This window comes from Pan troglodytes, chromosome 12 (genome assembly GCF_028858775.2).
Source record: "Pan troglodytes isolate AG18354 chromosome 12, NHGRI_mPanTro3-v2.0_pri, whole genome shotgun sequence".
Taxonomy (NCBI): Eukaryota; Metazoa; Chordata; class Mammalia; order Primates; family Hominidae; genus Pan; species Pan troglodytes.
Window position 1 is genome coordinate 85,675,511 of NC_072410.2, and position 14,590 is coordinate 85,690,100.

The 14,590-nt window shown below is 41.0% G+C and overlaps 2 protein-coding genes across 19 annotated transcripts in view; one reads left to right on the forward strand and one right to left on the reverse strand.

Moving 5' to 3' along the window:
- Positions 1-14,590, forward strand: part of EIF2AK2 (eukaryotic translation initiation factor 2 alpha kinase 2) — a 52,977-nt gene that overhangs the window by 36,157 nt on the left and 2,230 nt on the right. For 10 of the 17 annotated variants that reach the window (XM_016943146.4, XM_016943150.4, XM_054677125.2 and 7 more), the window contains 4 exons: positions 720-878; positions 3,225-3,405; positions 8,498-8,626; positions 14,022-14,123. In XM_016943146.4, the coding sequence (XP_016798635.1) occupies positions 720-878; positions 3,225-3,405; positions 8,498-8,626; positions 14,022-14,123 (571 nt within the window). The remainder of the gene's footprint in view (positions 1-719; positions 879-3,224; positions 3,406-8,497; positions 8,627-14,021; positions 14,124-14,590) is intronic. The other 7 variants (XM_063788794.1, XM_063788797.1, XM_063788792.1 and 4 more) reach the window with 1 other exon arrangement.
- GPATCH11 (G-patch domain containing 11) overlaps positions 4,536-14,590 on the reverse strand; it is a 34,524-nt gene continuing 24,469 nt past the window's right edge. The window contains exon 10 of one of the 2 annotated variants that reach the window (XM_054677778.1): positions 4,536-4,717. The gene's annotated coding sequence lies outside the window, so the exon portion shown is untranslated. Of the gene's footprint in view, positions 4,718-11,733; positions 11,904-14,590 lie in introns of those variants that run through there. The other variant, XM_063789147.1, reaches the window with a different exon arrangement.

A 14,590-nucleotide genomic window follows, 5' to 3' on the forward strand; every position in this document is an offset into this window, starting at 1 on the left:
TGGGAGAATTGTTTGAGGCTAGAAGGTTGAGGCTGCAATGAGCCAAGATTGTGCCACTGCACTCCAACCTGGGTGACAGAGCAAGACTCTGTCTCAATAAAATAAATAAATTAATTAATTAAAATGACATCCCTGGCATTTCAAGAGTACTACAGATGATTTTTAAATTGTCTGATGTTTGGCATTAAGTCGCTGCCTTTTATTTATTTATTTTTTGAGACAGAGTCTTGCTCTTTTGCCCAGGCTGGAGTGCAGTGGTGCAATCTTGGCTCACTGCAACCCCCGCCTCCTGGATTCAAGCGATTCTCCTGCCTCAGCCTCCCAAGTAGCTGGGATTACAGACATGCGCCACTGTGCCCAGCTAATTTTTTTGTATTTTTAGTAGAGATGGGGTTTCACCATGTTGGTCAGGCTGGTCTTGAACTCCTGACGTCGTGATCCGCCCACCTTCGCCTCCCAAAGTGCTGGGATTACAGGCATGAGCCACCGCGCCCGGCCACTGCCTTTTATTTTATCTTGAGAGTGAGAACTGCTATGTTTTTTTTCAGTATGTTCACTTTTTCCTTTTGAATGTCCTGGCTTCCATTCTAAAACTATGTGAGAACCACAGCAATGGTTTAATAAGGGAATGTAGACAGTTGTCTATTACATGAGGTGTTTTGTGGTTGTTATGAGGGATGTACACTGACACTGCCGTGTTCCCTGTTCCTTTTAACTAGGAAGGCGGAGCGTGAAGTAAAAGCATTGGCAAAACTTGATCATGTAAATATTGTTCACTACAATGGCTGTTGGGATGGATTTGATTATGATCCTGAGACCAGTGATGATGATCTTGAGAGCAGTGATTATGATCCTGAGAACAGCAAAAATAGTTCAAGGTAACTAAAAATAAATTCTCATAGCCATAATAGGATGGAAGGAAATTGTTATTTACTATGTATGGGCCACTGGATAAGGCTATTAATCATCACGATTAATAATCACAATTCCCTCTGAGAGACACTGTTATCTCTCCATTCCGAAGGTAAGGAGAAAGTGAAAATCTCTTCCTTGCTCCTCCTCTTGCTGCAGACTTGCTCTCACAACCCTGTGTTACATCCTCAGCTGTCTGCAAAATCTCAGGTTCAGCTTTCCTGACTCCATTGTTTAATGGAGAGCCTTGTTCACGTGCCGGCTTCAGTGCAGGCTGTTTAAGTGTAGTCTTGTGAAGAGAGTTTTAACATATAGATGCTGCATCTGGGGGCTCCCTCCTCAGCTACCAACACTTTTCTGTCCCTCTCTTAGGCTGTGATTGGTGTGGTGCAGTCAAAGGGTCTCTTTGGAATGTAACTATACCACTTATGCTGGGGTGGTGGGGAGTGAAAATATTTTTAAGACCACAAGCTGAGATGGGGGCACCCTCATGTTTTATGTCAGTTAAGCCATTGCCAAACAACTGGAGATCCTAAAGAGCTGGCATCTGTCTTTGAAAGTCACCCAGCCTATTATGGGGACAGTCCTCTCACTAAAATCCTGAGGCCAATGGGGTCCCATTCATTCATTTTCTCCTGCCCCACCTCCATCTCCATGTCGTGTAGGTGAGAACTTTATCATCAGTTCAGGAGTTATTGACCGTCAGCATACAGGACTTCAGCTTTCAGCAAATTCTTGGCTACCTCTTCCTGTTTTCAAGCCGACATATATACAAAGAATATAAATGAATATTGAGGCTAACTTAATTCAGAAAAAAAATAAAACATGGTTAGCAAAAAAAAAAAAAAAAAAAATCAAGCCTCCAATTTATGTATCTTAGTAATTTGTTGGCACTTCTCTTAGAGTACCTTCCCTATTGTTTTAGGTTTGCTTTCCCTTTACTCTCTCCTATTAGACTATTATCCCCGTGACGGCAAGGATATAGTGTCTAACTGATTTTCTCATCTCTAGGTGCCTTTCATGCTTAGTAGATCAATGGTGAATTAAAAGGTTTCAAAGTTACTTTATATAATAATGAAATTTAGTTTCCTGCATTGTATTCATGTTCCTATTTCTGTCTGTTAGCAATGGTGATTGCAGATCTTCAGCAATAAAGAATGGGTGGCTCATTTTTTTTTTCTTCTCGTTTTTTTTTTTTTGATACGGTGTCTCGCACTGTCGCACAGGCTGGAGTGCAGTGGTGCAATCTTGGCTCACTGCAAGCTCTGCCTCCCGGGTTCACACTATTCTCCTGCCTCAGTCTCCTGAGTAGCTGGGACTACAGGCGCCCGCCACCACGCCCGGCTAATTTTTTGTATTTTTAGTAGAGACGGGATTTCACCGTGTTAGCCAGGATGGTCTTGATCTCCTGACCTCGTGATCCACCCGCCTCGGCCTCCCAAAGTGCTAGGATTACAGGCGTGAGCCACCGCGCCCGGCCTCTTCTTTTTTTTTTTTAAGACAGAGTCTTACTCTATCGCTCATGCGGGAGCACAATGGCGTGATCTCAGCTCACTGCAATCTCTGCCTTCTGGGTTCAAATGATTCTCGTGCCTCATCCTCCCGAGTAGCTGAGACTACAGGTGCCGCGCCACCACTCCCAGCTAATTTTTGTGTTTTTAGTAGAGATGGGGTTTCGCCATGCTGCCCAGGCTGGTCTCAAACTCCTGAGCTCAAGCAATCCGCCAGTCTCGGCCTCCCAAGGTGCTAGGATTATAGGCGTGAGCCACTGTGCCCAGCCCAGCTCATATTTTATAAATTAGCTAAACAAATAAAGCTCTGGACATCCGGGAACTTATGATTGAAATAAAAAATGGCCTATTATATTTTGATTCAAACTTGTTTATTATATTTAGATTTCTATTTTGTGACATGTTTTGGGGTTCTTTTTTTTTTTTTTTTTTGTGAGACGGAATCTCGCTCTGTCACCCAGGCTGGAGTGCAGTGGCGTGATCTCGGCTCACTGCAAGCTCCGCCTACCGGGTTCACGCCATTCTCTTGCCTCAGCCTCCCCGGAGTAGCTGGGACTACAGGCGCCCGCCACCACGCCTGGCTAATTTTTTGTATTTTTAGTAGAGACGGGGTTTCACCGTGGTCTCGATCTCCTGACCTCGTGATCCACCCGCCTCGGCCTCCCAAAGTGTTTTTGGGGTTCTTAAGAAGATAAGGTATAAGCTTTTAAAAAGTTATGAAAAACTTTAAAAAGTTATAAAAATTTTTTTATAAATTTATATTTATTGTTACTTTTAACATACTGTGAATTTTATACCTAGGTCAAAGACTAAGTGCCTTTTCATCCAAATGGAATTCTGTGATAAAGGGACATTGGAGCAATGGATTGAAGATAGAAGAGGCAAGAAACTAGACAAAGTTTTGGCTTTGGAACTCTTTGAACAAATAACAAAAGGGGTGGATTATATACATTCAAAAAAATTAATTCATAGAGATCTTAAGGTAAGTGGAAAATGTACTTTATTAATTGATATATATATATATATATAATATAGTAATTTTAAAATATATCTTCTCAGCTGGGCACAGTGGCTCACGCCTGTAATCTCAACACTTTGGGAGGCTGAGGCAGGCAGATCATCTGAGGTCATGAGTTTGAAACCAGCGTGGCCAACATGGTGAAACTGTGTCTCTACTAAAAATACAAAAATTAGCTGGGCATGGTGGCGTGCGCCTGTAATCCCAGCTACTCGGGAGGCTGAGGCAGGAGATTCGCTTGAACCTGGGAGGTGGATGTTGCAGTGAGCCAAGATTGTGCCACTGCACTCCAGCCTAGGTGAAGAGTGAGACTTGTCTCAAAAAAAAATTATATATATATATAAAATAAGATAGATAGATAGATATTTTTTTCTCTAGTTTTAGAATAGTGATTGATTGATAGTTATGACAAAATGATATCTGAACATTTCCATGCAAATAATTACTGTGACTGGCACAGCCAACTGGCTGCTCTGCCCCTGTTCCTCTTGCCTCCTCTAAGTGACTCAGCCTTATTTGAGAGGCAGAGGGGACTCTGTTGACTGTGGCTTTAGGAATATGGTTCCCTAATCTCTCAGTCATTACTCTCGAGGGCTGTCACAGCTACTGGGTCCAGAGTCTAATATTGTCTTGGTTAAGCATTTCAACCCCATGATTGGAAAATTGCGGTAATCACGGACTGGGAAAGTGTATCATCCCTTAGTATTTTCATTTTCCTCTGGCTTTTATGGTCTGGACAAGGAGTTTCCCTATTTTTTACTTCTCATTAAAATGACAGAAGGTGAGAGACAGAACAGCCCTTCACAGCCTTTCCTACATTCCCTATTCCCTGTGACTTGCCTAAGCCTGTCACAAGCTGGCCGTCCTGAATCCTGTCCCTGGATCTTTGCTCATGTTCTTCTCTCTCATGGGACACTCTTCTGCCTGTCCCCTTTGGTTGTAATTCCTTTATTGGGCCTTTCCTGATCACTCTGGAACTGCCTTTTTCTGTTCTAGGCAGAAGTACCTTATTTATGTGGCTATCTGCTTATCCCACCCCTCTAAAACAGCAAGGAATAAGGAATGAAACAAAAAAATTCCTTGAGAGAAATAAGTTCCCATATACACAGTTGTTTATTGGGCTCAGAGAGGAATGAGTAGCCCTTAAAAGGTATTGCTTCCGTGGTCTGCCCAGGGGCTGGATGTCTGATGCATTGGTGTTTTGAGTCTGTCTGGTTCCAATATGTCTCTTCTACAATATCTGAAGTTGTTCTTTGAAGGTGGAACATTGTCAGAACTATTTCAAAAGGATAAATGTAGAGTTGGTTATGCTTTCACTTTGGGATAAATCATACATATAGTTAAATAACAAATAAGCACAATTATTTCTATATAAAATAATTTGCAAATAAATGCAGAAGTGTAGGCATTAAGCTCCTAGTCCTCAGAATGAATTAGCAAAATTCTGACTGGTGCCTACCCACTTACCTGCCAACTATGCCCCGCACCGTGTGTGCCCTGTGTCATGGACTGATCTTTTCTTGTGTCTATTTGCAGAGAATTTTTACTCTGGCTGCAGTTGCTCAAGGGTCAGACTTTATTATTCTTCTTAAATTTTTAATTTTTTTTTTTTGAGACAAGGTCTTGCTCTTTTGCCCAGGCTGGAGTGCAGTGGCACAATCACGGCTCATTACAGCCTTGACCTCCTGGGCTCAAGCAGTCCTCCCACCTCAGCCTTCTGTGTAGCTGGGACCACAGGTGTACACCACCACACCTGGCCATTTTTGTGTGTTTTTTTTTTTTGTAGAGACGGGGTCTCACCATGTTTCCGAGGCTGGTCTCAAACTTTTAGACTCAAAGTGATCCTCCTGCCTCAGCCTCCCAAAGTGCTGGCATTCCAGGTGTGCTCCACTGCACCCGGCCTCAAGCTTTGATACTGAGACTTCTTTCATCTTCTATAACTTTTCAGGCTCTCACTACTACAGTTGTTGATTTCTCTCCTCTAAGAAAAGATACAATGAAGGCGTACAATTTTGGGGTTGTGTTTTGCAAAATAGCAGCTGTAGGTGGTTTTGCCAGAGAATGGTCTTTACCTAATACAGCCCCTCTTACAAAAGTCTCCAAGTGTTTACCACTTTCTGGTGGAATCTTAGGAACTAGACCAAAGGCGCTGGGAAGGGACATAGGGGTTTCTGGAGTGAGGGCTTCTTGTGCAAGGCTGCTTCTCTCTAAAATGTTCAGTCTCTTAAAGCCCAGGCTCTGGTCATCCTCAGCCTGAGCATCAGTCCTGTTCCTGTGCCTCCTATGTGAAGTTTGCACCCCTTTTATATGATCTACAACCCTATATTTTGTCTAATCATATTATAACTGATTAGACAAAATGTGGCATTATTGTTTTTATTTCTTTTGTGTTTTACAAGGTCTCACTCTGTTGCCCAGGCTGGAGTGCAGTTGTATGATCTCAGCTCACTGCAGCCTCGACCTCCTAGGCTCAAGCAATCCTCCCACCTCGGCCCCCCACATAGCTGGGACTACAGGTGCAGGCTACCAAGGCAGGCTAATTTTTGACATTTTGTAGAGACAGGATTTCGCCATGTTGCCCTGGTTGGTCTTGAACTCCTGAGCTCAAGTGATCTGCCGACCTTGGCTTCCCAAAGTGTTGGGATTACAGACATGAGCCACCATACCCAGCTTCTTTTTCTTTTCTTTTTTTCTTTTTTTTTTGAGACAGAGTCTCCTCTGTTGCCCAGGCTGGAGTGCAGTGGAGTGATCTCGGCTCACTGCAACCTCTGACTCCTAGGTTCACGCGATTCTCCTGCCTCAGCCTCTTGAGTAGCTGGGATTACAGGCGCCTGCCACGATGCCCAGATAATTTTTTGTATTTTTAGTAGAGACAGGGTTTCACCATGTTGGCAAGGTTGGCCTTGGACTGATGGGCCCACGCTGTCTGCCCGCTTCAGCCTCCCAAAGTGCTGGGATTACAGGTGTGACTCACCACGCCCTGCCCACTTTTTCTTTTTAATGAACTACAAAAAGTGATCTGATATTTTCACTAGATAGCCTCATCCAGCTTAGATATTTACACGGCTTCATAAATTCAATTTTCTGTTTCTTAGAGTCAGGTGATAGCCTTATGTGGGACTAGCAGTTTCACTTGCAATCCTGACATATTCCTACACATTGCAACTTGAACATAGCATAGGAATGTTTTCTCTCGACATCCACTCCACATCTGTCTACAGCTTTCCATCTGTATTACTGGTGTTAGGCTCCAATCTGACTGTTAATTGAATTCTAATCCAACTGCTAATTGCTGTATGAGCCGTCATCTCAAGCTGGCTTCTCAGAAGCTCCTCCTTCAGCCTTCCCTGGGCTTATGGTCTCTTCCCTCTTAGGTCCTTACTAGGTAGGCCCTCTCATAAGTGTGTTATCCCGTAGAGTCTGTGTGTTTAGCCTAAGATTGTATTAAAAGTCCAGCCTTTTCAAAAATAGCAAAATATTAATTTTCTCATCAACTACCTTCCTGTTTTTATGGTCTTTAGAATATTGGTCAGTAGAGCTGGGTGTGGTGGCCTGTGGTCCCAGCTACTTGGGAGGCTGAGGTGGGAGGATTGCTTGAGCCGAGGAAGTCAAGGCTGCAGTGAGCCATGATCATGCCACTGAAATCCATCCTGGACAACAAAATGAGACACCGTCTCAAAAACAAACAAATAATATTGGTCAATACCTCCTATGGGCTGGGCGTGGTGGCTCATGCCTGTAACCTCAGCACTTTGGGAGGCTGAGGTGAGCAGATTGCTTGAGGTCAGGAGTTTGAGACCAATCTGGCCAACATGGTGAAAATCTGTCTCTACTAAAAATACAAAAAAATTAGCCAAGCGTTGTGGCACATGCCTGTAATCCCAGCTCCTCGGGAGGCTGAGGCAGGAGAATTGCTTGAACCCAGGAAGCAGAGGTTGTGGTGAGCCGAGATCATGCCACTACACTCCAGCCTGGGTGACAGAGCGAGGCTCCATCTTACAAAACAAAACAAAACAAAACAAAACACCTCCCTTAAAAAAAAAAAATCTGCTTAAAGAATTGCATGGATAAAAATATTTCAGAGCTAGTTATTAGCTTCCAGTTAACTTGGTATGCTTTCATGGTGGAAGGGATGTGTTCGTTAAGAAGTTGTCAGAGGCTTGGAGAAAAGACCTCCAAGAGAAATTCTGCACAGGCTAATCTGCACTATTGTTGGGAATGGACCCATTCCGAGAATCTCAAAGTTGGAAGGGATCTTAAGGATGTCTGCTTCAGTCCCTATCAGATCATGGACTCATATTTGCAACATTTCCTCAAGTGGTTGTTCAGCCCTATCTTGGGATGGGGAACTGTCTAACTCCCATTCTTTGGACAACACTATTAGGATATTAGGATATTTTAAAGCTAATCTTTAGGTCATTTCCACCCTATAGTCCTGGATCTTTTCCCTTGGACCATGCAGAGTGAATCCACCTTGCACGTGACAGCTTTTCAGATATTCGAGGGCAGCTGTGCCCAGAGCCACCTCTGGTGTCAGCTAAGAAATCCTTACTTCTGGCCGGGCGTGGTGGCTCATGCCTGTAATCCCAGCACTTTGGGAGGCCGAGGTGGGTGGATCATGAGGTCAGGAGATCGAGACCATCCTGGCTAACACGGTGAAACCCTGTCTCTACTAAAAAAAAAAAAAAAAACAAAAACAAAAACTAGCCGGGCATGGTGGCGGGTGCCTGTAGTCCCAGTTACTCGGGAGGCTGAGGCAGGAGAATGGCATGAACCCAGGAGGCGGAGCTTGCAGTGAACTGAGATAGCACCACTGCACTCCAGCTTGGGTGACAGAGCGAGACTCCGGCCCAAAAGAAAAAAAAAAAAAAAGAAATCCTGACTTCTTTCAGCTGGCATTTTAAAGACCAGTGATATTAAATTCCCTGATTCTGGCTACCTGTGTAAGGGTAAAGGTCTTATAAATAATATAAAAATAGTCTTTTCTGTATATAATTAAGACGTGGTAATAGTATGTTAAGTTGGTACATGTAAGTTAAATTTTTTTTTTTCATAGCCAAGTAATATATTCTTAGTAGATACAAAACAAGTAAAGATTGGAGACTTTGGACTTGTAACATCTCTGAAAAATGATGGAAAGCGAACAAGGAGTAAGGGAACTTTGCGATACATGAGCCCAGAACAGGTAAGGTCTCTTTCCTGTCTGTCTATATTTTACTTCTTTTATTTTGAAAATTATAAAAAGAGTAGACACTACTGATATAATTAAAACTGTACAGAAGTATATACTGAAAATTTTCCTTACCATTCTTTTCTACCCCTATTCTTCTTATCAGTTTATTCTTTATCCTTTTAGATAATTTTCTGAGTTATAAAAACATACAAACACAAATATACACCCAGATTTTTTTTTACGTAAACATATATATGCGTACATTTTTTCAAGGACTTATTTTGTTATTTTGTGACTATATAGCATAATTTCTCCATATTAGTTCAAATAGATCTGCCACATTCTTTTTTTAACAACTGTATTATATTTCAAAATATGGAGATACCATAATTTAGCTATTTTTTTAAATTTAATATTTTTTGTTGTTGTTCTTATTTTGTTTTAGAGACAGGGTCTTGCTCTGTCACCCAGGCTGGAGTGCAGTAGTATGATCATTGCTCACTGCAGCCTCAAAATCTTGGGCTCAAGCAATCTTCCCACCTCAGCCTCCTGAGTAGCTAGGACTCTAGAGGCACATACCACTGTGCCCAGCTAATTATTTTTATTTTTATTAATTATTTATTTACTTATTTATTGTAGAGACAAGGTCTCACTATGTTTCCCAGGTTGTATTTAACTATTTTCTTATCGAAGGGTATTTCTTTAGGTTGTTTACAACTTCATACACTTAGACATTCCTCCTTATTTTGGGTCCCAAGAACAAATAATTCTATGATAATCTGTGTTAGACTTCTTGAGGTAAAGTGGTTGAATAGATTGACAAGTGCATTTCAAACTTAATTGCTGTTTAATTGTCATTCTAAAAAAAGTGATTCTAATAATACTGTCCCGTCAAAATGTATGAGAATACTGCATCATCATACTCTCCAGTGGTCAGTTTTGGGTAGTGTGTTGAATTAGGAGTATCTTGCTATTTTAGTTTGTATTTTCCAGATTTTTAGTAAGGTATGCCCTCTTTTCATATATTTACTTAAACATTTTCTGCAAATTCTCTACTCATATCCTTTCCCAATTTCTCATAATTAAGTTCTCATTTTCTTGTGTATCTGTAAGGAATCTTGATCTATATTGGGTGTTGATCCCGTATCTGTTAACTATATTATAGAATTTTTCTCCTTGATTGTTACTTCTTTGTTTATAATGCCATTTGTGGTACTGCAGCTTTTTTTTTTTTTTTTTTTGAGATGGAGTTTTGCTCTTGTCACCAAGGCTGGAGTGCAATGGCATGATCTCAGCTCACTGCAACAACGTCTGCCTCCCGGGTTCAAGCAATTCTCCTGCCTCAGTCTCCCAAGTAGCTGGGATTATAGGTGCCCACCACCATGCCCAGCTAAGTTTTGTATTTTTAGTAAAGACGGGTTTCACCATGCTGGCCAGGCTGGTCTCAAACTCCTGACCTCAGGTAATCCACCCACCTTGGCCTCCCAAAGTCCTGGGATTACAGACGTGAGCCACCAAACCCAGCACTGCAGCTTTTAAATTGTCATATTTATCAATACGGCTGCTAGGTTTCTCATTTTTATTTTGGAGGCTTCTATTACAAGATTATGAAAATATTTTTTGGTTTTACTAACATAAAAATTAACTGCAATTTGAATTAATTTTTGTTTATGTATGAGAAAGGAATATAACTTGATTTTCCCCATGTGAATATGCAGTTGCTTCATCACTACGTGTTAAGCAGTCAATTATTTAAATGCTATTTTGAGGAAAATTCATAGAGACAGAAAGTGGAACAGAGGTTATCTGGAAGAAGGGAGGAATGGGAACTTCTTGTTTAATGGGTATAGCTTCTGTTTGGGGTGATGAAAAGTTCTGGAAATAGATAGTGGTGATGGTTATGCAACATTGTGAAGGTAGTTAATGCCACTGAATTGTAGGCATAAAAATGGTTAAAAGGGCAAATTTTATGTTATGTCTATTTTACCACAATAAAATATTATTTTATCGTATATAAAATTCCCACACATTCATAGATGTGTTATTGGACTTTGTTCTGTTTCCTTAATTTATTTTATATTTCTCTCTTTAATATTATGCTATTTAGATTATTGTAGCATTATAAACTGGGCTTTAGTATTTGAACAGCAGGACCTGCCACATTATTCTTCAATTTAAAAATGCTCTCAGCTGTTCACATTTACAATTCCAAATGAACTCTGTAATCACATTGTCATCTTCCATAACTGGTTTTGAGGTTTTGATAGCAATTGCATCAAATTTGAGGATTCAGGTGAGGAACATTGATATCTTCATGTATTTGAGACTTCTCCAAAATTGGTATTTTCTCTCACTTATTCGAGTCCTCCATCAGTCAGCTTTTGCCAGACTATGCTGTGGTAACAAATGACCCCAGTTTCTTAGTGGTGCAGAAAATACCAAGGGTCTATTTCTTGCTCACATGACAAGTCGGCAGCAGTCTGGCTGGCTGCAGTTTTGCTCTGAGTGTCTCCTTCATTCCAAGACCCAGGCTGTAGGAAAAATGCTATCTGAGTCACTGCCGTCCTCAAGGCAGAAAGCAATGGCAGAACCTTGTGATGGCTTTTACATGTTCTGCTCAGCAGTGGCATACATCACTAAACATCATTGCCCAGAGCAAAATGCATGGCCCAGCTCAAGGCAATGAGGGTGGAGAAGAGTAATCCTCTCACTAGGAGGCCATTGCAGCATTGGGGGCAATCATACAACCTACCTCAAAGCCACTTTTATACTGTTCAAAATCTATATATATATAGAGAGAGAGATTTATTATTTTATATATATATATGTTTTTTTTTTTTTTTTTTGAGACAGGGTCTTGCTTTTCACCCAGGCTGGAGTACAGTGGCACAATCATAGCTCACCACTGTGCAGCCTCGACCTCCTTGGCTCAGGTGATCCTCCTGCCTCAGCCCCCTCAGTAGCCAGGACTACAGGCTCAAACCACCAACACCTGGCTAATTTTTTTTTGTATTTTTTGTAGAGACTGGGTTTCACCATGTTGCCTAGGCTGGTCTCGAACTCCTGGGCTTAAGCGATCCACCTGTCTTGACCTCCCAAAGTACTAGGATTACAGGAATGAGCCACGGCGCCTGGCCATATTGTTTATATTTTTGAAGCTTTCTCCAGAATCTGTATTGCATTTTGCTATTAAAATGAGATTCCATGCTCGAACCCGGGAGGTGGAGGTTGCAGTGAGCTGAGATCGTGCCATTGCACTGCAGCCTGGTCAACAGGAATGAGACTCCATCTGAAGAAAAAAAAAAAAAAAGAAAAGAAGTTCCATATCTCTAATTTGTTATTAGTGTGGCCGTTAATTTTAAAAATATATATCTTTATTTTTAATTGTGGTAAAATATACAAACATAAAATTTACCACCTTCACCATTTTTAAGTGTATAGTTTGGTGGCATTAAATGTGTTCACATTGTTGTGCTTTCATCACCACCATACATCCACAGATTACTTTTCATTTTGCAAAACTGAAACTTTACACCCGTTAAAGAACTCCTATTCTCGTCTCCCTACAGCCCAATCAACTACCATTCTACTTTCTGTCTGTATATTTGACTATTCTAGATGCCTCATGTAAGTGGAATCGTACAGTATTTACCCTTTTGTTACTGGCTTATTTTACTGAGCATAATATCCTCAAGATTTATCCATGTTGTAACATGTCAGAATTTCTTTTTAAGGCTGACTAATGAATTCCATTGTATGTATACACCACATTTTGTTTGTCCATTTATCCATCAATGGACACTTAGGTTGCTTCCACCTTTTGACTGTGGTGAATAATGCTGCTGATGAACATGGGTGTACAGCTGTTGAGTTTTAAATATTTGTCTCATATATAGTCTCATTATTTGAATGTGTTTTTTTTGGGTTTATTGCTTTTATTTTTCACCTTTTGGGTTGTTTATCCTATTTTAATTTCTGATTTGTAAATGCCCGTTAAAGATTATTTTGCTGACAATACAGCTTTCAAAATATCTCTACTATTTTGTCATCCAAGAATAAATATACTGAGCTATCTGATGGTTTGAGAGTCTAGAATGGAGAAGGCATGCACTTTTTCCTTTTGGGGAGCCAGTTGGCATAAAAAATATAGAACACAATAGGCCAGTGGCTCTGTTTAACCTCCCGCTGCTTTCAGTATCTCCTGCATCCTGTATTGCTGCCCTCACACTATTTGGTTAAAAACATTCATCATTGTACTTTACTTTTTATTGTGTGTGTGTGGTTTTTTTTTCCATTTAAAAACCTTTTGTTGGCTGGGTGCAGTGGCTCATGCCTGTAATCCCAACACTTTGGGAGGCTGAGTGGGCGGATCACCTCAGGTCAGGAGTTCGAGACCAGCCTGGCCAAGATGTTGAAACTCCATCTCCACTAAAAAAAAAAATACAAAAATACAAAACTACAAAAATGAGCCAGGCGTGGTGGCACGTGCCTGGAGTCCCAGCTACTCTGGAGGCTGAGGCAGGAGAATTGCTTGAACCTGGGAGGTGGGGGCTGCTGTGAGCCGAGACCACGCCACTGCATTCCAGCCTGGTGACAGCGGGACTCCGTCTCAAAAAAAAAAAAAGGCAACATTTTGTTGAGGAACAATTTATACACTATAAAATGCACAGATCTTAAGTGTATATTTTTTCGTTTTGACAAATGCATACACCTCTGTAACTTATAAGCTTATAAAGATATAGAACATTTTGCTCCTTCAAGCTCCTTTCCAGTCAGTGCCTCCTCCCCACTGATAAGAAGCAACCAGCACTCTGAGTTCTATCACCATAGCTTAGTTCTTCCCGTTTTTGACCTTCATATGAATGGAATCATACAGTAGGTACTCTTTGTATTTAATTTCTTCATTCAAAATAATATCTTCTGGAAAAACTTTGTTGCTCATACCAGCAGAGAATTCCTTTTTATTGCTGAGTCGTAGTCCATTGTATGAATATGCCACAACACGTTTATCCATTCTTCTGTTGTGGTCCTTTGAGTTGTTTCCAGTTATGGAATATTGTGAATAAATACGCTATGAACAGTTGCAATGCAAGCCGCCTACTGGGTACTATTTTACTGCTTTACCTGCTGCATCTCACTCTCACAATCAAACTCTGTGGTTGATACTGTTGTTATCCTCGTTTTATAACTGAGATTATTCCCATGTTGATCGTTAATTTACACAGAGGATTCAGCTATTCGGCAGTACAGATTTGAACCTAGGCAGTCAGACTCCACAGATCTTGCTAATAAATAGACATTGTTTTGTGGTGTAAGATGTTTTGGTCAAATAACTTTTTTGGGCTTTAGAAGGCTGGATATTTATGTAAGGAGCATAACAAAGGTAAATCTATTTTGGTCTCTTTAGATTTCTTCGCAAGACTATGGAAAGGAAGTGGACCTCTACGCTTTGGGGCTAATTCTTGCTGAACTTCTTCATGTATGTGACACTGCTTTTGAAACATCAAAGGTAAAATTATCTCAAAGAAAGAATTAAACAAGAAAAATTACTGACTACCACCTTCAGAGTGCTGCTGCAGACAGTTCTTGCCCTCACGTGAGGATGGGCTTGAGCATATTAGTATCTGACTGCAAATGAAATATGAATTTTCTGTCTTTCAAGGTTTGGCAGAGACCAAACACTTTCTTAAAGACCAAAAACTTTGATCTTCCCTGGAAGGTAGTACATCTCATAAGACTTGTAAGACTTGTCAGTCAGTAACATTTTATTGATTGACTGCTTTGTGTAAGACACTGTGCTAAGTGCTATAAGGGTTGCAAAAATAAACAAGCCTTGGCTGGGTGCGGTGGCTCACCCCTGTAATCCCAGCTTTGAGAGGCCAAGGCAGGCATATCACTTGAAGTCAGGTGTTCGAGACCAGCCTGGCCAACGTGGTGAAATCTCATCTCTACTAAAAATACAAAAATTAGCTGGGT